This window comes from Xiphias gladius, chromosome 16, assembly GCF_016859285.1.
Source record: "Xiphias gladius isolate SHS-SW01 ecotype Sanya breed wild chromosome 16, ASM1685928v1, whole genome shotgun sequence".
NCBI classification, from domain to species: domain Eukaryota; kingdom Metazoa; phylum Chordata; class Actinopteri; order Istiophoriformes; family Xiphiidae; genus Xiphias; species Xiphias gladius.
This window is the reverse complement of record NC_053415.1, coordinates 11,919,929-11,942,545: the sequence shown is the minus strand read 5'-3', so window position 1 is coordinate 11,942,545 and position 22,617 is coordinate 11,919,929. Positions and strand designations below refer to the sequence as shown.

Genomic DNA, 22,617 nt, shown 5'->3' with positions numbered 1-22,617 from the left:
ACTTTCATAGTTTCCAGCTACAGTAAGTCGGTGTCTCGTGGAAAGACCGAAATGGTTCACCTTTACAAAATGCCCATGTACAAGCTTGTGGTCTGAATGATGAGAGGACAGATGGGATCATTTGAATAGAACTTCACAGACAGACACAAAGACTCAAGTCTCTTGGCAGAAAATTAACAAAGACAGACTGTGCTGCTGATTTGTCCTTGAAACTGTGCAGCTTCACATATTTGCAAGGAAAAATGTAAATTCCCCTGGTTTGCCCAGGCAGAGGCTCTCTCTGAGATGCATACAATATAGGGCATGTGTCCTGCATGAACACTTGTGTTTTTAAAATACAGCCTACTCTCTCAAGTGACACGCACAGGCATCTACTGTATGTTAATCCAGGTGAATCCAGACTGATCCTCTTTACTTCTCAAAGAGAGCAATAAAGTAATTTTCATTAACACTGTTTAAAGAATCAACCCACTTACAGTGCAGAGCAACGTATGCACCAATACAGTCCGACTGCATGCCTCCATCTCATTCGCTGGAGTGAAAAAAAATTCTTCTTTGACTATACTACCTGCTCTGAATATACATTTTGCTTATTTGATTTCATCTCTCTCTCTTTTTTGTCTTCCCTCTAGCAGCCTGAATCACAACTCAGCTCTTATGTGTAGAGGAACAGTTGAGCATGATCTTGGTCTGGTTGTTTTGACTTTCTGTTGAAATCTACCACCTAATCTTTTGCACTCCTACCTGTACATCCAGTGGATGAAAGCAGCTTGAAAAAATAGGGAGATGAGCAGCCATGGCTCCCCTCAAGATAGCTTACCAAATGCAAAAGCTTGGGAGGAAGCTGTCATGGAATAATTGTACAGTACAATGAATCGCAATGTCACAAGGATAAAGGTGCCTGGTTACCTCTATCTGCCATTTTTTGCATCTTCATTTAATTCTATCAAAAATCTGTCTCTTTAGATCCATCTTTGAATTCAGATCCATATTTTAGCATATTTTAGATTGAACTGTTCTTGTCCTTCTGCTCCTACTAATTCACCCTGCTGGCTGTTAACTGGAATGTCAAAGGGTAAAAGAAGGTTTTAGTTAATGCATAACGGTAAACCATTGCACAGAGGAATGCAAACAAAGTAGCACTTGAAGCAGTCTGGGCTATCCATGCAGCATGAAGCCAAAGGCCATGCTTTACGAATTTTATCTGCAACAGTAGCAATAAGGCATCAGTGGTGGCAGCAATGCCTCTGAGCCCTGTCAACTGGCACACTCACTTCAGTCTTTCTCTGTTGCTACACAGTAAAGAAATTCTAATATAGTTTTGGGATACATGTATAGTCTGAATAATTAAGTGGCATTAAAGTAATTAAGATGAATGAAGCTCCTTTATAATTCCTGAAATGACTGGAACATTGAGGCTGTGATTGATAAACCATAGATGTCAGTTTTGTTTTATGAGTCTGCAGACCTCAAGCCAGATAGATGAGGTCTGTCTTTTCACCCTGAAAGACACTAAATCACTGGAGCTTAATGATGAAAATGACTTGAGCTCCATTGTTGCACCTAAGATTGGACTCCACCCACATACTTTCAATTCTGTGATTCCTCCACCACCCATGTGCTGCAGTTTAAGACCATGCAGCGGACTTTGCGGACTGTGAGATTCTCACAAAAATTAGTTTTAGTGCCTTTTAAGGTAATATAGCTCTTTAGTCTTCGGTCTTTATCCTATGTTCTTTTCTGTCTCATTACAGAGTGCTGGGAGCTGCTATTAAGCAGCCCATCCATCACCACCCAGAAATAGGGTCTAAAAGGTTAACAGGAACGGATTTTCCGGAAATGAAATAAATTCTAGTGATGAATGGCATGAGCTTACTGGAATTCACCTTTGAATTAATGACTAGTATTTATCATCTCAAAAACATCATGTTTTGGGCCCTGGAGCTTTTCCTTGCAGGCTGGACCACTTGAGGACCACTGTGGTCTGGGAAAATATATAAAAAAATACATTAACTTGTCTTTATATTATAGCCTTGGCCATAGCCATACCACACTGGATGATCTATTCTAACATATCAGGGAAGGGAGGAACTGAAAACTGGTAAAGATTAGATAATCTTTACCAGTGGGATAACGTAACCACCTGGTATCATAACAGGCCTTATAGGTTTAAGTGCTTCACTGGGTGCAGATCAGCATACTGTGCCTATGAGACTGTGGCTGAATTGGGTGTTTGTGCATGCTCACATGGGCAATGTGCATGCAAATGCTACTTAAAAGCATTTAGACATATGCAGATTCCCTCCTTTTTTCTGTTGGTTGTTGTTGAGCGTGCCCAGCATGCAGGCTGTGGCAGCGCCAAACATCCGACTGGATGATTTATCGCAGAATACTCCTTGATTAAGGGAAATTAAAGCAGGCTGCTCTTGGCTGGCTAATTGCTTTGATAACAAGTTCAAGCAGTTAGTTAGTGGTAATATTTTGGTTGATATGGACCTCTGAGAGAAAACAATAACGACAGTTAAGCCTGAAGGGGCTGCACAAAGTTATTGTTTTTGATTCAGTATTGCAGAATGTTACATCTACCCCTCTAAGTATTTTAAAAATTACTTCTCATATTTGCTGGCTACCGTCTTTCCTGTCCTTCAGCTAATTCTACAGTACCAACTTACCCTGCCTGTGCTGCTACTATATAGACACATGACTCACAACCATGTTATGATGATCAATAAAATCACTCTTTTGGGGTTTTGTAGTAGTTTATAAAATTGAGAGTAGTGTCATCTAAGTGTTAAAGGTGATTCCTGCCATAGTGGTAAAAAATCTTATGAAGACAAACATTTGTGTGTGATGTGCATTTTGTAAACAAGCTCTTAGAGTGAAATTGTGAAACTCAAACACACCTTTGCAGTGCTCTCATCTGTGTCAAACCTCGTATGACAAAAAAAGCGCTGTTAAGTGTGCTTACGGTTTGTTTTTCCTGCTGTTGGAATTTTACAACACCTGCGTGATTGTGACAGACAGACAAGCAGATGACATACATACAGCAATCAACATCAGCAATTCAACATTGCCACTGGTTAGGAAAGAGTTCCAGGAGCTTAGAAACATTTTGTGTGAGAGCAGCAAGTCAAGCGAGTCAACATTTCTTAAAATATATAGGACAATTAAAACTGGAGGGTGAAAACAGCCATGAGACAAGTTCTGTCTTCGTCTCAGTGGCTGAATTTGTATTTGTGTGAACTTGTGAGAGCATCTCCTCGATACTATGCTGTCTCAGGTTACTTAGGAATTGTGCTCCTGCTCTGTCAATCATACAAAATGGTGCAGTAGGCAGGGCTTTGCCTGAGCTTTTCCACCATCCCCAGTGGAGTCTCTCTATGACAACGACTGGCCGTTGAGGCACTCCCGCCGCAAGCACTGCGCCGGCTTCCACCAGTCTCCGTTATGGCAGCGGCAGATGGTGCAGTCGTCCACCTTCACTTCAATTCCGGCTGGGATGATAGTTGTTCCAGCAAAGCAATTTGGACCTGCCGCATGGGAAGGGAGAGAAAGACAAGAAAGAAGGAATGAGAATGACAAGAAATGGATGTGGCTCTCCTGAGAGCTTCTCTTTTCGGAGGGGTGGTGGAGTGATGCAGAGAGCTGCAGGGAGTTAGGGGAGTCAGAGCAGACGTACAGATCTTTTCACGGGCATGCACCGATGGGCTTGTTTTTGCAACACTAAAGCGCTTTTGTTAGTCTCCCCTTCTCCCTCGACATGGAGCGCTTTGCATCCTAATGCACCGCGAGCAGAGAGGCCTGCCAAGCGCTGGCTTGGCAGTACAGAGAGGCTGGAGTACAGAGAAAGACAGAGGAAGAGAGAGAGAAAGCTGCTTTGAGAGGCAGCAGGGAGGATGGTGTTAATCACTTCAGTCTGTATGAAAAAGGCCACAGTACTCCTTAGCAATTCCTTACGCAGTTTCTTTCCACACACACACACACACACACACACACACACACACTGTACTGACTTCCAAAACAATAAAGAACTCAGATAAATTTTGACATCTGATTTATCCTTAAAACACTGGATAAATCATTTACTTTCATGATTTACTTACATGGATCCCTTTTTGTTAAGATTCCTTTAATCTTAAAACGTGTGTACCACTGGAACACCTCATACCCATGTATTTGATAATCTCAGCAAAGAGAGAAATGGATTAGCCTGGGTACATTTTAGGATATGTATTCGAGAAAACCAAGAACTCTGTTACCTTTGAAAGAATGCAGTGCATTCATAATTGGTAAACACCCCTGAAATTATTATACCTAATTTGTTTCTCGGGATGATTTAGCGCTGTGTATGTTTTCCACTCCCCCTTGAGACAGAGGAGCAAGAAGGTGCCAGGAATTCACCCCAGTTTTAATCATTTAAATGAAGCAATCAGCAGCTCAATTGGTGTGACGGTGACTTTGGACTGCTCTCAGTAGTCAGCTCTGTAAAACCTGCCAGATTGAAGACTCCTCCACAAGTAGTCATAAAAAACTCATATGTGTCATAACTCTTGAAGACACAGTAGCTTTCATGGCTTGTATTCATGGACATCTTAGTGTCCCAGTGAATTTGATTTAGTGAGGGCTAACTTAATGCTAGCAAGGTAAATGTGAAACAGTAGGGTTAGTCGACCTGAAGAGCCCAGCTACAAAGAACACATTGGGGAAACAGGCCAGCTGCATGAAAATCTGCTCAGCTACTCCACTTCAACACATTACAGGCCTTTTTCACAGCAGACATTTTGACACGTCTCAGTGGGAAAAGCAAAGGTGCAATTAATAAAATACAATAAAAGATGGCTGAATTCCATTTAGCTGCTTCAGTTTCAGGTTACTGGTATTGTGCATGCTAGCTCTATCTCTCAAAATAATGGCTTGCAGAGAATAGAACAGAACAGAGCCATCATTAATGTTTCCTTTTCCTGCTAAGACATATCAAAATGTCTGCTGTGAAACAGGGCTAATGTTTTTATGATAATGTTTAGCCAACTTGATTAAGATTAGGTAAACAAAATGGTCTTGGTTAAGTATTAAAAAATTCACGCAGATTCTAAGCACAAAATGGAGCTTGCCAGCTTTTACAATATTTAACCAAGACCATGACTTTTACCTTAGCTTAACCAAGTGTTTTAATAGCCTAAAGATTGGCAAACTGTTGGCAATAAATCCCAATATTGCCATAGTGAAAATAAGGTGCAGGAGGCCATAAATATCCATGTGACAATGGCAAATGAAGCTGTTGGCTACCTAGTATCCCTAACCTTTGCCTCAGCATAGATAAGTCCGATGCTTTATTCGGACCTGATAAAAGCTCTTTGATCTGAGCTTAGAGGAGACATTGAGAGCGCTTGCCAAGTCTCAACTCTCATTGAACTGCCTCTGGACAGCTGGCACAGGTTACAGGACAAACTCAGTAGAGGTTGATGAGGGTAGAGGGTGGCTGGTGCTGCTGCCAAGTGTGATTGTTTATAGCCAGATAGATTTGGAGCCACAAGGACATAGTTTCAGCTACCTGTCAACCGCTCGAAAAGGACACTAGGTCACCCATCCAAGCCTATGATCAATTCATTGCCAATAAAATTTTGTGAAGTCAGAAAATGTTTGTTCTGTGTCAATACTGTCTCAGCACATCATACTCTCCCTGACTACAGATATAGGAGTGAATGCATATTAGGACTCATTACAGTCTATTTGGTAAAATTATGATTCTTGCCTGAAGGTAAGAAGTGCTTCCATACAAATTCACCTTCCAAAAACCTGCAATTCACAGAAGGAAAAAAAAAACAAACAAACCCAAAAAACTGCAGTTTGTCAATCTGAATATGTTACCCAGCTGTAGCCAGCTCTATGGCACTGCTACACAATGATACATCTGTCAAAAATTCACAATGGCAGCCTTCAGACCGATAAGAAGTGGCAGATCTGTAAATGGTTTAATCTGTGGCCATTTTCAGACTACTACTTATTAACATTTTCATCCTGAGAATTATATAATTACATGTATCCCCTGATGAATTTATAGTATATAATTCACGATAACGATTAGAGCTGAATCAGTCGGACTCACTGAATGTGAGGCTCAGAGATAAGCACTCCCACTGGCTGCCTATTGTGCTGCCTTCTGCTCTCTATTGCTGTTTTCAGGGAGAAACACCAAGAAAGAGATGAACTAAAAAGCTACATTCTTATAATTGAAAGCTTTGATAAAGAGTTGGAACCCATAACCATCAATTTGGTGATTTACAGGTTAAAATAAACAAAGATTATAATCAGGCTACATTTACTTTAAAGTTTTTTTAGATGTTGAAATGTAGTTAGGACCTGCCTTACCTGATTGAAATATAGTAAGTAATTTCCAACCACATCTAGGTATATTTTAACCCAAATATCCAGATGTATCAGTGATTAATGGGAGCTAATTAGCAATGTGGAAAACATTCTTCAGTAACATTTCAGGCCTTAGCAATTAGGCTAGCCCCTTGAAAATCCTGATTGGTTTTAAAATTTAAACAACCCAGAAGCTCTTCTTTAACTATCTCAGAATGAGTGGGTTCAGCCAGACCTTTCACCTGTGCTGGAACATTGCAGATGTGTCTGCGGAGACACTACAGCTGAACTTCCTACGCAGTAGAGTTTGTATGCAGATGCAATAGCCCCATCAACCACAACACTGAGTAACCCTGCAGACATACAGTAATCCACACAGAATATGCTTCTTTGACTCTGGAACTAGACCATCACACACAATTTTGTGAAATCAGCATCTCCGAAAGCTGTCGACAAGTAAGAAAACTTTTCAGCTTTTAGTTTATCCAGTAGTTTTTTTTATGAGCCATATCAGCTTCAGTTGTACTATTTATTTAGTGCGAATTAGAAAATGTTAGACATTTAAAAAATGTTCAACATTGTACCTGCAAAATGTTAGCATTGTTATTGTGTTCTTGTTAGCATGGTGATTTTAGCATTTAGCTCAAAGTATAATCTCAGAGAGTTGCTGGAATGGCTGTAGATGCCTTGTAAAATGAGGAAAGCCTTTCAGTTAAAATGAAAAATGTCATAGTATAAAACATTAGTTAAATGACTGTGGTTAGTCTGGGGTTGAATCCACAGCCACTACACCAATCATGTGTGGTGGCAAACTACGAACTGTTGCTATTGGTACAGTAAATCTTTCTTGTTATTCTTACATGGTTGGAAAACATGTTGGGTGCACAAAACACATTGTCTTTTTAAAGCATTGTGCTCATTTCACATGATTATTTGACACAGACACTTGCAGCAGGTCAAGTAAAAGACAAATGTCTGATTGTCTCCAACTGATCTAAATGGAGCACATAAGTGAATGTCTTCCTTTCAAAGTCCCCTGTCCCTTGGCCAAAAATGAGAACTAAACAGCATTCCTTCATTGTCCTCTCCCAACAGTCCTCGGCCATCCACTCCCTTAGACTTATCTGGCTGCCAGAGCCTGACCAGGCGCCCTTGGGGAACCTAGAAATGGCAGGCCTACCCTGAAATGCCAAGGGTGTCACTGTATCCTGTCAGCCTTGATTAGGTCTCTCCTAGCAGCTTCTGCAGCCTTGTTAGTGTGGGTGTTTTGTGTGTGTGTGTGATAGAGAGAGAGAGAGAATAAAAGAAAGAAAGCAAGGGGGATGAAGACAAAATGAGAGAAAGTGTGAAAAAGTGTGGGTAGTTGTCGTGAAAAGGCCGTTAAATATCCGCCTCAAACTAAACTCCTTTTCACATTTAGGCTACAGGTCAACCGATGCTCGAAAGAAAAGGACAAATATTTCAGGAAATTTATTTAGCTTTCTTTCAAAAGGGATACTCATAAATAGCTTTCCCATTTTTTTATGGCACTTTATATAATGATAAGACTGAATGCAATAAACAAGGTATATAATCACAAGAGTACATCTTATTGCTTATCAGGTTCTCATTTGAGTTAAAGAAAATGTCTTTGCCAACTCCTCCAGCTCATCATCTGAAGCATAGATGGTATTATAAAATGACAAAATGAAACTCTTTGATTAAACAATGCAACACTCTGTTTTGTCTGTACTCTTAACATTGACCCACAGGCATCCTTTGCTGTTGATCATCCCAGCCAGGATCACATTGCAGATGAGCAGTTACCACACTTTTGTTTTAAAGCTCAATCTGTCCCTCAGGATTGGCGCTGGCAAAGGAACATCTCCCACCTCGCCTTGTAAATAGCCAGTGAACCACTGGAATCCTATAATTCTAATTTAGGGATTGGCTGTGTGTGACAAGGGCACCAGGGCACCGGGAGATAAAAGGCTCTCTGAGGACCCATTAGTCCCTCCTACCATGCCTTTAATCAATGGGCTAATGTTTACTCTGCTTAGTGTGTCATTTATAATTAAAACTAGTACTGCTCATTAGTGTACAACAGGCCCAAGGTAATAATTTTAATTCATAAAACATCAATTACATCCTCATGGTCTAAATGCGCGGTCATCAAATGGCGATACCTCAGATAAACTTGCCATCATCAGTTTAATGAAAATTTAATGACTTCTGAGGAATGTGCATTGAATTCCAGAGGAGATGAGTGTTTACCATTTTTACAGATGGGGCAGCATTGCTCCGGCTCGTACACAGGGTTGACACACTCTGGAACGGCGCAGTCGGACACCACACAGTGCACCTCATTATTTGGTTCGCAGCGGCACCATTCACAGGGTGACGGCTGTGGGCAGAGGGGGGGAGGGAAAACAGTGAATCTAGGTTAGATGATTCAGTAGGTTTCACCTTGTGTGTGTGTGTGTGTGTGTGTGTGTGTGTGTGTGTGTGTGTGTGTGTGTGTGTGTGTGTTCCACATGACGTACTGCTGGTCAGTTGAAGAAACAGTCTTCTATGTGCATATTTGCTAATATTTTTCAATTAAAAATACGTCTATTATATGCATTTCATGCTGTCTTGAAAATAAAAAAAACAAGTTAATAAATTATTCACAAATTCAACAAACAGGGCCTGTAGCAGAATTTGAGTAAACTCAATAGAAATAACTAATAAGGGAGTCTATAAAGTCGTGTTAATGATATTTAGTATTTTGCTGCATTCAGCTGCAGCCTGCCTCAGGAAACAGTTCAGAGGCTTATCTTACCACCTCTGCAACATGTAAATCAGTGCTGCTGCCTCTTTCCTAACTCTACAAAGTCTCTTGACCGTAAAATGAACTGTAATGCAATTACATGGAGTGGAAAAATGCAAACTGTTTCCAAATCATGAAAGGTCAACTGTTAATCATATTAGATTTTCTTTCTGCTCATCACAGTGAACAGTCTTTTTTAGGGCCTCTCTGCACTGGGTCTGCTACCATAGAGGGTTAAAATGTCACATGATAAAAAAATTATTATTTTTTAAAATGTATTTATTAATTTGGTAGATAGGTCCGATGTATGTGGAGACCATCAACTGCAACCAAACAAAATGGTTCAGCTGGGTCATAATAAACTGGGTGCAAAGTCCAAATGTTTGAAAGTGACTCTTTAATGACACTGTGGTGACTAATAATGCGCTTTACTTTCAGGTGTATAAAACTTATATGTACTGTCTTCTTTTTTAAAAGGAATACTTTGGCATTTTGGGAAATACACTTTTTCACTTTCTTGCTGAGAGTTAAATGAGAAGATTAACTCTCCTGTCTGTGTGGTAAATATATAGCTGTTGCTTTTGCACTTTGGTTTTTGTATGCATTAAACAAACTCGATACTGTATAATGTGCTTATTAGTCCGCTTTAGATGTGCTGGTGGCCCATGGACAGAGTCAGGCTAGCTGTTTCCACCTGTCCAGTCTTGTCCAGGCTTGCTAAGCTAAGCTAACTGGCTGCTGGCTCCAGCTACACGTTTACCATACAGACATGAAAGTGATGCTAATCTTCTCATCTAAGTCCTAGCAAGGAAGCAAGCAAGTCTTTTTCCCAGAATGATGAACCATTCATTTAAATGCAAGATGCTGTACTTTGAAATTTATGATTTTATTTTTCTCATTATGCCATAAGCTATCCCAAATGCATTAGTTTGAGCAAATTTGCTACATTTCCATCTGTTAGTGACAAATTGAATTGTAGTAATAACAACAACAATTTTACTGTTCATAATCCAGTTTCGTGTAGAGATAAGTGAACGAACTGTGGTTATACTGGATGCCTCAAAGTGACTTTGCATTTTTATTAGAATTCATGGCAGTCTGGATCCACTGTAGCCACAAGTTGGATATGAGCAACATTTAGATGGAGATGGGTAAATGGTACAAACGAAAACAAGTGCATGACCTATTTTTTTGATGGTGGCCATACTTCATGATCTTAAAACAGTGAGATCTCCAAGCTCCTGTAGGGATCAGATTAAAGAAAATTCAGGCATGAACCTACGGCTGTCTCGCTCCCTTTTATTCCAGTTTCCCTCCTTGCAGTAGAAAATGTTTAAAACTGCCTCAACTGTTTAATTAACTGTTGGATATACTTCATCTGATGTGTCAGACAACTGTCCATTGAGGTTAAAAATAGGATGTTAAACTATCTATCAGATAGGCCTACAATGTTTATAAAGGACAACAAAAAGTTATCAGTATATGTTATGAAAGATGAGGCCCCCTTACAAGGAAATGAATAAGTGAACAGCTACTGCATTTATGTGTGGATATGTCTGTGACTTGTTTGTGCCCTGGTATAAAAAGTATGTTCTTTATCTCCACTTTAAAAGATTCCTGGTGATGTTAATGATGCCAGATTTTTTTCTGCTTATTCACTGTGTCTGTTGCATTTTTTTTTTTTAGAGTCGCCAGTCTCTGATGCAAAGCCCATTCCAAGGCTTTTTTCTTCTCAGTCGAAGTTGCACTTAAATGATAAAGGCGTTTAAGAAATACCCATGTAGATGACATCTGAACCTCTCTAACCTGACCCTCCTCCCATAAGAAATCCCTGTCAGAAATTCCTCTTCTATCTTTCCGAAGTAATCGACACCAGCCTGCTCACATAAACAAACCATAACAATAATGTTTCTCTTTCATGGAGTTAAACACCCCTACATTTAGCCGTGCTTCTACATACAATAACACTTAAACAGAAAGAAGGTTCCTCAGAGATATGTAAGATGGACTACATTTTGTCAACCTGACAGGCTTAACCTGTGGGGACTGGTTTATGATTCTGGTTTATGAGTTTCTCCAATAGGGATATTTGCATTGGTCTAAGGACCAGTAATTAACCTATGTAAAGGTGAGCTTTGTTGTCTGTGAGCTTTTTAGGTTGAGTGAAGATGAGGTACCCTAACCTTGGGCAACATACAAAAGTAATTACACTTTACATTGACACTGCCAGCAGGAGAAACCCAGGTTCAGTCAGTTGTGTTAGGTAATAATAAATATGTGTCACCAGGGTATTGAAGCAACAGTAGTTTGCAATAATGAGATGAATACTGTGTGTTTATTACAGTGTTTAAATGAAGGTCTTGACTCACTCAGTGTATTTACATGCACATTAGCATGTTTTATGGGGAAATCGAGAATATGTGTTTGGCAATGTAAACACGATATTCTGGTCCCAGAAACCTGGATAAACACTTATCCTGTTTTTGAGAAAAATACTACTTGGAGCACTGCGATACTAACTGAGATACAAGGAGTTATTTAGTCAGTAAAACAAAAAATATTATGATATTCTAAACTGAAAATTAAAGTCTCGCAAGAGGGTCTGAATGCGGTGGATAAATTGGATTGCTGCTCTTGTCCTTTATAACGGCTGATAAGATGGAGAAACTGAAACCAGAACGCAGCAGAGTCCTTGCAGCCAGAAACAAAAATGGGCTTATTCTAAAATGCTGAAAGAGCTCAGTTTGTACTGAAATGTGATTGTCTGGATGTGGAGGAGTCAGACAGACCTGCCCAGAAGAAGACAATCAGAAACCTGCGCATTGTTGAAATAATAAATAAAAGGATATGAATAACCATGTTTATCATGTTTAATGTATACATTATATCCACAATATAATCAAAACAAGATAAGACTTTTAAAACCAGGAAACTACAATCTGTGTAAACATATATACTCTTTAATAGCGTCTTCTCACCAAGTGTAACTAAGTCCAAAAAGAGACAAGGACAGAATTACCACAGAAACATGCATCCATTATTTTGTGAATGCAATGTTACTGCTGCTTCTTCCGGTAATAAAAGCAACAGGCTAACAACATAACATTCCTCTCCTTTACAGAAGCTTTACTTAGCAGTAGATGGTCGATTAAAAGCCAGTTATAAGTATTCAATTATGAGTAAAAGCACAGCACAAACATGAATTCACTGTGGGAACAGGACAATTAGTTAAGTGGATGGTAAGGATCTAGCTAACACCATTTTTGATTCATATTTGATCAGCTGCCAAACATACAACAAAGAAATTACTCTAAAACATAAAAATGGGGACAATTAGAAACAGTTTCACTAGAGTCTGCATCTGGCACAGATACAGTTTCCCTTTCCTCCCCATAAAGCATAGTACTATCCTTAGAGTATATAGAGAGAGATATGCAGACATATAGTAGTCCTTAAAGGGCACACAAGTGATGCATGACTAAATCTGCTAAGCCTTTCATTTGTTTTTCTTAGCACATGCATTGTCTCAAATAGTGGTTGCTTGTAAATTATAGGAATAAATTGGAATTAAACTCAACATAAGCATTAACATATATTATTAATTTGGTTAGATTTGATAAATGTGAGCCAGAAACAACAAAAGTGATACTTAGTTTTTGTTGTGTCTGGCTCACATTCATCTTTATTATTATAGAAGTTACAAGAAATGGTCAGCTGGCTCCTTGACATACTGTACGCAATATTGAGAGTAATGCAGCTGTGTTTTTTGATCTCACAGGTACCACTTCATCTCTGTAGGTTAAATCTGCCACACTGACCAATAAAGCAGCTCGGTTAGAAGCCTGCCATTGCAGATCCTTCATAGACAGAAGTATATTTAAAATGTAATTTGAAAAAGAAAACTACTCCATGTACTTATGACACATTGCGGATTCCCTCAATGTATTCAGCCGCACCTGGTGCTTTCCGTGCATCCTTTTGTGTGAGGTCTACTGTGAAGAGGATCATTCATGCCTTAACCCAGACTAACAAAAGAAAATGGAGCCGCAGCACTGAATTTAGACGTGCTGCCAGATGTTTTGGTGAAGAAAAGTCTCCCATTTTATTGGCTGGATATTAGAATGAGTCGGCTATCATGCCTTTCATTCCAGCCCTGAGACAAATGGAGACGGGGCAAGGAAGCAATGAATAGTCAAATAACCTTCAGCTGGGGCAAATGTAAAATGCTTTGAGGCTGGACAAGAGGGTCACAGGAAACACACCCATGCCTTTAATAGGAGTGATGGGAATCTATTGACAGTCAAACTGCATGCTGCTATTGTCCAAGTTAAAACAATATTTTACCGGTAGCCAGGGAATACAGAGGGAGAGAGGGGGTAAGACTTGTGGATGAGAGGACCTGGATGCTAAAATCATTGCTGATATTTATACCGGGTTACTTACAATGCAGGTTCAAACCAGAAAAAAACTTGTTTGAAAATTCTCTCTCGCTTAATTGTTTGTGCTTAATAATTTTTTATAATTAGGACCCCTGTTGCTTCTGGCAAATTGGATAGGAAAATCAATTTAAGCAATCAGTTTTATAGCTTTTATGGCTGTTGATTCTCATAGGTGGTAGTGCTGAAAAGCAGTCACTAATTACTGTTGCGTGAGCTGCGTGTGTGCGCGCGTGCTGTTTTAAATCAATTATTGTACTGTTTGCACATGTGCTTTCACTGTAACTTTTTATAATTATGGTGCACTGCGATTTGCAAAAAAATGTGTTGAGAAGAAAATTAAAAGTTACAAAAAAACAAACCGGTATTTTCTATCATTTGTATCTATAAAAGGTTCATAGAGGTAAAAAGCAAAATGTTTTTCTCTGAAAATGAAATTGCCTTAACATTTAAGCCCTCCTGCTTAACTGCACAACACTGGATAGATTTGTACCTGTCTCATGGTGATTTAAGGAAAGGTAATTAGAAATAAAGTATTAAGGGTGTGTGTTTTAGCAGTTGTATTACTTGCAAATGAATACATTAACATTAGTTGCTTCTAACTGGGAAAGATAGTCTGATTGCTGAAATCTACTGTGTGTACATTTATCACTGAAAATGTTGGAGCCCTCCCCCCTTTTTCTCCTCTGTATCCCTACCCGAGGAGGGATCGCAGGAAGCACGGATGGGATTGTTCACATTTGAGTTCACATCCCAGCCCTAGCCTGACAATCTGGGATCTGAACTCACCCTATATCTCCTGGTTCTTGATTGCAGCTGCGCTGAGGCCAGAGGCGCGCCGGCAGCCATGCTGGGCGGGCTGGTCCCTTCCTCATCTGATGGGGAACCCTGTAGGTGAAACACCTACTAAGGTTGAGTGGCATGACTCTCTTACAGGGCAACAAAACAAAATAATAGAAAATACACCCAGTGGTAGTAAATCTGTACCTCCAAAATCTACATCAGTATTAAACACTATGTTGCTAAAATAAATGATTCAGTGGACAAATTGGTACTGGGAAATGCACATATGACTTATTTGTCAGGTTGCTGATACATGAGTTACAGTGGCATGAAAAAGTTTGGGCACCCTTGGTCAAAATTTCTGTTACTGTGAATAGTTAAGTGCTTAGAAGATGATCTGATCTCCAAAAGGCATAAAGTAAAAGATTAAACATTCTTTACAACATTTTAAGCAAAATTAGTCTATTATTTTTGTTTTGTACAATTTTAGAGTGAAAACAAAAGGAGAGGAGCACCATACATCCAAAGAAATTTGACCGTTCAGATAACTTTTACCAAGGTCTGAGACCGTATTTAGCTTATTAGGGCTATGGCTTGTTCACAGTCATCATTAGAAAAGGCCAAGTGATGCAAATTTCAAAGCTATATAAATACTCAGACTCCTCAAACCTTGTCCTGACAATCAGAATTCATGGGCTCTTCTAAGCAGCTGCCTCATGCTCTGAAAATTAAAATAATTGATACCCACAAGGGAGGACAAGGCAAGAAGAAGATAGCAAAGTGTTTTCAGTTAGCCGTTTCCTCAGTTTGTAATATTAAGAAATGGCGGTTAACAGAAACGGTGGAGGTCAAGTTGAGATCTGGAAAACCACGGAAACTTTTGACTGCAAAAGACCTTCAGGAATATTTAGTTTTTCTTGAGTGGTGGTACACTGTTCTACTGTGCAGCGACACCTGCACAAATATGACCCTAATGGTAGAGTCATCAGAAGAAAAGCTTTCCTGCGTCCTCACCCAAAATTCAGTGTCAGAAGTTTGCAAAGGAACATCTAAACAAGACTGATGCATTTTGTAAACAAGTCCCGTGGTTGGATAAGTTAAAATCAAACTTTTTGGATGCAGAATTTCCTCCAACTAAGCACGGAAGATGGATCGATCATGCTTTGGGCTTGTGTTGCAGCCAGTGGCACAGGAACATTTCACTGGTAGAGGGAAGAATGGATTCGGTTTAATACCAGCAAATTCTGGGAGCAAACATCACACCTTATGTTAAAAAGCTGACGATGAAAAGAGGACGGCTTCTACAATAGGATAATGATCCTAAACACACCTCAAAATCCACAATGGCCTACCTCGAGAGGCACAAGCTGAAGGTTTTGCCATGGCTCTCACGGTCCCCTGACCTAAACATCATAGAAAATCTGGGGATAGACCCCAAAAGAGTGTATGCAAGACGGCGAAAGAATCTCACAGAACTAGAAGACCCCCAAACAAGAACTGAACAAATCTTAGCTGCTACAAACAAGCTGTGATACTTGCCAAAGGAGGTGTTTCTAAGTACTGACCATGCAGGGTGCCCAAACTTTTATTTTGGGCCCTTTTCCTTTTTTTGGTAAAAGATTGAAATAAAAAAGTAATCTTGCTTAAAATATTATAGAAATGTGTCATCTTTAACTTTTTGCCTTTTGGAAATCAGGTCATCTTTTACTTTCTTAATTATTCACAGTAACATAAATTTTGACCAAGGGTGCCCAAACTTTTTCATGCCACTTTATATTAAATTCAACAAGGCTGACTGCAGACGGCTGCCTTGTGTTGAATGAATGCCCATTACCACTTACATGACAATGACTGTATACTCCGTTTACATGGGACCTATTGTATAACGGGACTTTTACTAAAATGAAACTGGAAGATTAATGAAGTGTTAAGTTGATACCAAACTATGAATAGCTACATCGATTCACCATTTGAACTTAGTCATCTGAGCATCCCAGAAACTCTAAACTGACAGCATCTCTTTCGCTAGCTGTCTGAGATGCTGTGTCTTCTCCATCATCTGCTACTGTATATAAATGCAAACACCTGCACAGTGCAGCACGATTACCACAAAAGAAATGCCAATGTGGCCCACACCAAAGGTTAACCTGCCGGCATCTCTAAACAGGGTCTGTATCCCAGATACTGATGGCCTTTGATTTCCTTGAACACTGCAGGGTTCCAAGGTTTTCATGTCCTCACTGAAGAGATTGGATGCAGGCTACGACATTAGAGTTACTTGTGTGGTCTTAGATGGGGGAGGTTGATCATCCTGCACCGAAGATTTCCGTTCTCCTTCTTTCTGTCATGTCAATTTCACCAAGATAATCAGTAGGAGCAAATGAATGTTTTGGTTTTTTTTCTCCCTCAAGTATGAAGAAATGTCCTTCCCTCTCCAGGGCCTCTAGTCAAGGTTAGCATGAGGGTGAGGTGCACTATTGATTGACTTAATCTCACATTAAATTGCGTGGTTTATGCACACACAGACAAAATCTCTGGCCTTGCATCTCAATGCAGGACCAAGTTTGATGCTGTCTAACGTGCCAATCGGTAGAGATTAAGTACATAGGTTTTAAATAGGCTGATCCCACACACCCATTGTTAATAGAAACACAATGTCACTTTCATGCTGATGTGCCAGTATATAATGTAGGGCAGCAACTAACAGTAATTTTTCATTATAAATCTCTTGATCATTATTTTTATTATTTTTAATTGAGCAACTTATCAATTAACTTATCAAAAAAAGTCATAAAAGTGAAAAATGTTCATCACAATTATTAAAAGCCAAAAGTAAGAACGTGAAATTTCCTGTTTTGTCCAATTAACAGTTCAATCCCGAAGAAATTTAATTTGCAATAATGCAAGACACAGAAAGAAGCAATCTTACTGGTTGGAACCAGTCATAGTTGGCCTTTTTGGCTTGATTAATGACCTAAATGATTAATTGCATATCTAAATTGTTGATTCGCTTTTATGTTGATTGGCTAATCACTTAATCAACTAATCGTTTCGGCACTAGCATAATGGCCCCTGGAGGCATAAAAATCCTTGTTAACTTTGGAAAAAAGGATGAATCTCCCCTCATCTGCTGAATGTGCTAGAGGCAGATATATGCCAGTGAAAATGACCATCAACTAAAAGTGTTTTACATGAACTGATTGACCATTCCTAGTCACTTCTTTTTCTGCTGTGGATCTTTTGGTTTTGTCTGATATCTCTAAAATTGCATTTCCACAGATAAACTGCAGCAGAATGTTTAATAATGATGCTTGTCTACATCTTATAGGGCTTAACTCACTGTGTAGCCCCCTGCCTGCTTTAATTTGCTTCAGTAACCTGGCATGCTAATATTCACAGGTGTGACATGTTCCAGCATCTCCCAGCAGAGGTTTTTTCTTTTGCATGGCCTTGAAGTTATTATAAATCCAAACTGAAGCAAACATTAAAAATTACAAGACATTCTGCAGGAGCTTCGCATGGCAGGTAAAGAGAAACAGACAATACAAATATAGTGTTCCCTCATCATACCGATGATTAACTTAATCAGGCTGTGAATTTTATGTGGAGCACAATTTACTTTGGGTTCCCTCAAGTTTGTGGGGGTCATTGAGGAATGGTTAAATCCAAAATGAAACTTATTCATGTCAGTCACAACTGCAATGAGATTTCAGTTTAGAAAAGGAGTTGTTATGACTGTTTCTTTAGATTTTCTGTCAGATTTTTATGTAAATTATATACAAGTTTGTAAACAGTTGTTAGCAGCGTTTGCCTTCAACAGAGGCAGCCCAGGTTCATGTTCCTCTTTTACTTTTAGTAGTCAGCATTTATATTTTTGTTAAATAACTATCATTATTATCTTTAATAAACTTTAAAGCTGAATTAATCAATACTTCTTTTTTTTAATAATGGCTCAAGTAACTAATTATAACTAACTATAGACCAAAACCAGAGCGAATATTGGACTTACGTTCATAAACAGCCAGAGATACAACTCCAAATGAGTGCTAATATTGCTTTGTGTATGCTGGATGAAAAGGCAACTGTTTGCTAACACATTTGCCATAGTGCCTTATGTCAATGTTGAGTTTACAGCTAGTTCTGCTGCCTCCAAGTGGCATGCATGTGTAAATAAATATATAAACAAACAAATAAATAAATACATACATAAATAAATAAATACTGCTTTAACTTAATGGTTTTAGTTAATATACCTCAACCAGACCATAATGAGTTGCTACTCATATACAGTATATTGTAGCAGTATCAAGTTGTAAAATATTGGCTTTGAATATTTTGTAGATATGAACAAAATAAATGTAAAGTCTCATACTCCTATAATCATAGGCGATTTTTAAATCCAGTAGTTTTTCACAAAGTATTTTAGTGTTAAATAGTTGTGGTGCTTTCAGTCCCACATATGGCTTGAAGGCTGAAAGCATAAAATGTCCATGTTTTAATAGCCCAGAAGAAAGCTTAGATGAATTAATATACTCAGACTCATTGTTGTTTGGGTTCTGTACACATTTTATCAGATTCAACTAGCATGAAGGTAAGTGATTGCTAACAAATTTTGTCTGTTGTTTTTAGCTGAAAGTTTTGTCAAATTTGATGGGAAAGGTTTTTCCAAAGCTCCTCGATGAATAATAGTAACATTGCATATCTGTTTCATGTGTTTCTTATTTGGGCATACACATCGTTTCATCTCTGGTATCTCTATAGCAGTTACCAATACTGCTGAACACCTCACTAATCTGCCACTGACCATGCTAATTAATCTTGGAGATGCTTTTGAAAGGTTAGCTTCAAGTATTCATTTAGTCCTGGAGGGCCTATTATTACTTAAAAATAGTAGCTAACAACTGCTGCTTCCCTTACCGTGGTCTGGCAACACTTAACAGGTATGATTTCAAGTTGGCTGCATAACAATGAAACATGCCCTTGTTCACTGACATATAAACTTCAATCCTTTCTACATCTGATTGGAAGAACCCATTACTCAGAACTGTCACTGGTCTTTGCTCTCAGTTTTTTTTTTTTTTTTTTTTTTAAATTTAGACCAGAAAAGGTGACTGTCTATGAAAATTGTCATCCACACACTTCAGTTTCTGAATGAATCTGAGGTAAGAAATAGGCCATGTAGTTTTAGAATAAGGCTTTGTTTTGTATCTGCAAAAGGGGCCGTCTTGTTGTCATCACATTTACAGTTTGCTGGCTTGTCTCTCCCAACAAATATTGGGCTCACCAGATGTAGGTCAAATCACTACTGTCGACACAAGACATAATGAAGTTTTCCATCGGATGTTTATTGCATTTGGGTGACACAACTATAATGGATGTACTATTCCTAACCAGTTACTGATGTACGTATTTGCACAGACACAAACAAATGCCATGATTAACCATAGAGCTATACCGTTGTTTAGGCTGCATTGTGTCATATTATATTTCAATCACTTACAGCCCCAATCCACTTGTGAGGAATTTGAACGAGGAGGTTTCCTCATGGGCAGCAACAGTTTAAACACAGACTGTAGTTGTCATGCTCATAGTGTCATTTCTAATCAGACAGTACTGTCATGCTCCATAACAGCCACTGAGACACTGGTCTAATGGGTAGAAACAGTGTTCTCTTTGCAGGAGACACAGGAAAACTGGATCTGCAAGCAATGACTCAGTGTCCAAAATCAAAGAATTAAAATACTGTTATAGCAATTGGGGGGAGCTTTTAGAGTATGCCAAGAAACAATATAAACTCACACCAAGTGAAACCATCACAAAGTTGATTGCTGTCAACAAATTGTAAGACCAAAAGCAGTGTGAAGGTGTGAATTTCTGTGAATTTGAATTTCTGCCTCTGTATCACTTGATATGAATGTGCAAGTCGAGTTAGGAATGTTCATATAATTGCATATGAATAGCCCAGACAAATTGCCATATGGTTGCTTCAGTGGCATCCAGACTTAGATCAGAATGATTCACTGATTGTGACTGACTGAATCTACCTAGGAAAATGAAATGAACTCATTAGCATCAGGCGGGCACTATCGTAGTCCTCTGAGGAGTTCAAATGTGATCTTTTATACCATTTACCACCACTGTACCATCATAAATGCTTATCATATGAGACAAGAAATAAAGTGCATATTGGAAAGTATGATGACACATATCATTATTTGCTAGAGTTTTGCCACAACTTGGGCTTTTGTAAGTTGATGCACCTGAACCAGCTGATTCAATGGACGAATGTAAGAAATAAACAACAACACTAAAACCAGTTAGCGGTTTTAACGTTGTGGCTGAATGGTGTATGATCCTACAAGTCTCTGAACTTTACTGAAGGGATGAACACCATTCTTCCAAAAGATATTCCCTCATTTGGTGTTTTGATGATCGTGGTGGAGAGCACTGTCTAACATGTTGGTCTGAAATCTCCCATATGTGTTCAGTTGAGTTGAGATCTGGTGACTATGAAGGCTATAGCATAGTATTCACATCATTTTCTTACTCATCAAACCATTCAGTGACCCCTCGCACCCTATGGATGGATTGTCATCCTGGAAGAGACCACTCCCATCAGGATAGAAATGTTTCATCACAGGATAAAGCTGATCACTCAGAACAACTTTTGGACCCAAACCATGCCAGCAAAATGTCCCCCGCAGCATAACAGAGCCACCGGATCCCCTCACTGTAGGGGTCAAGCATTCAGGCCTGTACCGCTCTCTTGGTATACGCTACACATGCACTCGCCCACTTGTGGAGAAAATGGTGAAAGATGAATCATCTGAACATGTCACTTTCTTCCAAATCTTTTTAGACCAGTGCCAACGAACTCTCAAATGTGCATTCATCTTTGTAATGAGAGGGTTATGTACTGCAACCCTACTATAATATCTCTCTCTGTGTAACTGTCAACGGACTGTTCTTTCTGACACAGTCTGATCACGTCCTACATTGACAACATCAGTCACCTGAGAAAGAATTGCTCTTCTTTTTTTCCTTACATATTGCACTAATGCATCACAGTCATCGATATGCGCTTTCAATCACAACCTCTGACCCTATTTACTCAAGTCTTTCCCATAGATCTAAATGCAGATGTCACATCAGTTACTGTTCCTATGAAACACTAGTCAGTGGAGCAGTCTTTGTGAATGAGGCTCCTGCCATCCGTGCCCCAACAATGAACCCTCTTTCAAAGTCACTTGGATCCCTTCCTCTTGACATCTTGACACAAAATCAGAATCACCTGGTCCTGCTCAGTGTTTTCATAAATGCCACAGGGTGTGATTGGATGTCAACTGGTTAATTGTACCATGCAGTGAACCTTGTTCTCCACTCATTTATTCTGTTTTTTCCTTTAATTTCCTTTAATTTCTTTAATCCTATCTATATACATATATATATATATATATATATATATATATATATATATATATATATGTATAGTAGAGAGATAGAGAGATACATATATGTTGTGTGTGTGTGTGTGTGTGTGTGTGTGTGTGTGTGTGTGTGTGTGTGTGTGTGTGTGTGTGTGTGTAAAAGACAGGTCTTACCTTGAATTCTTCCAGGATTTTATACGTTTTCCCCCGATACTCGCAAAAGTTTTTAACCTCCTTGCACTCGGGGCAGCATCCATTGTGTTCCACTTTGGTGCACTTGGGATGCAGTTTGGGGCACTCGGGCTGGTCGCACACAGGCCCGTCCTCCGTGCACACGCACGGACAGTTCGAGTGTCCCGGGTAGAAGCGCTCCCCGAGTTTGTAGACGAAGCCGCTGTCATCCACGCATCCTTTCCCCCGGTAGTCATCGAAGACGATGTTTTCACCGGCGGTCCGCTCCGCCTCGTCCGCGGCGTAATCCTCGGGGTTACCCACCGAGGCAGGAGACGCGGCGCTCAGGGCCAGCAGGAGGGTGAAGGCGGGCGAGAGGAGAGGGCCCATCCTTCGCCGCGACATCGATATCCACATTCAACAAGACTGTGTGGATGTCATCCCTAGGCTCCCGGTATCCTATCCGGATCCGTCCTGCGCTTCATTATCGTCATCATCATCACTTGAGGAAACGGGCTGCAGTGGAAAAAATATGAGTTGATGTGACGGATGGCGATTCTACTGCTGCTGTCTTGCACATCCTCAAAAAACACATTGAACCTCACCTTCCCAGTACTTTTCCCTTTTGCTCGGGCCTATGCATATT

General features: G+C 39.5%; 1 protein-coding gene across 1 annotated transcript; it reads right to left on the bottom strand.

Moving 5' to 3' along the window:
- Positions 1-3,378: 3,378 nt before the first annotated feature.
- Positions 3,379-22,388, bottom strand: vwc2l (von Willebrand factor C domain containing 2 like). The gene is made up of 3 exons (XM_040149176.1): positions 21,975-22,388; positions 8,620-8,749; positions 3,379-3,530 (listed from the first exon to the last, which is right to left on the bottom strand). The coding sequence occupies exons 1-3, from the start codon at positions 22,386-22,388 to the stop codon at positions 3,379-3,381; spliced, it is 696 nt and encodes a 231-aa protein (XP_040005110.1).
- Between the last annotated feature and the right edge of the window lie 229 nt (positions 22,389-22,617).

Excerpts from the sequence above, each read along its gene's own strand:
- vwc2l (XM_040149176.1), bottom strand. The coding sequence starts at position 22,388 with ATGTGGATATCGATGTCGCGGCGAAGGATGGGCCCTCTCCTCTCGCCC. Across the intron at positions 8,750-21,974 it reads AAATCCTGGAAGAATTCAAG|CCGTCACCCTGTGAATGGTG; the intron begins GTAAGACCTGTC and ends CTCTGCCCACAG. Across the intron at positions 3,531-8,619 it reads CTGCCCCATCTGTAAAAATG|GTCCAAATTGCTTTGCTGGA; the intron begins GTAAACACTCAT and ends CCCATGCGGCAG.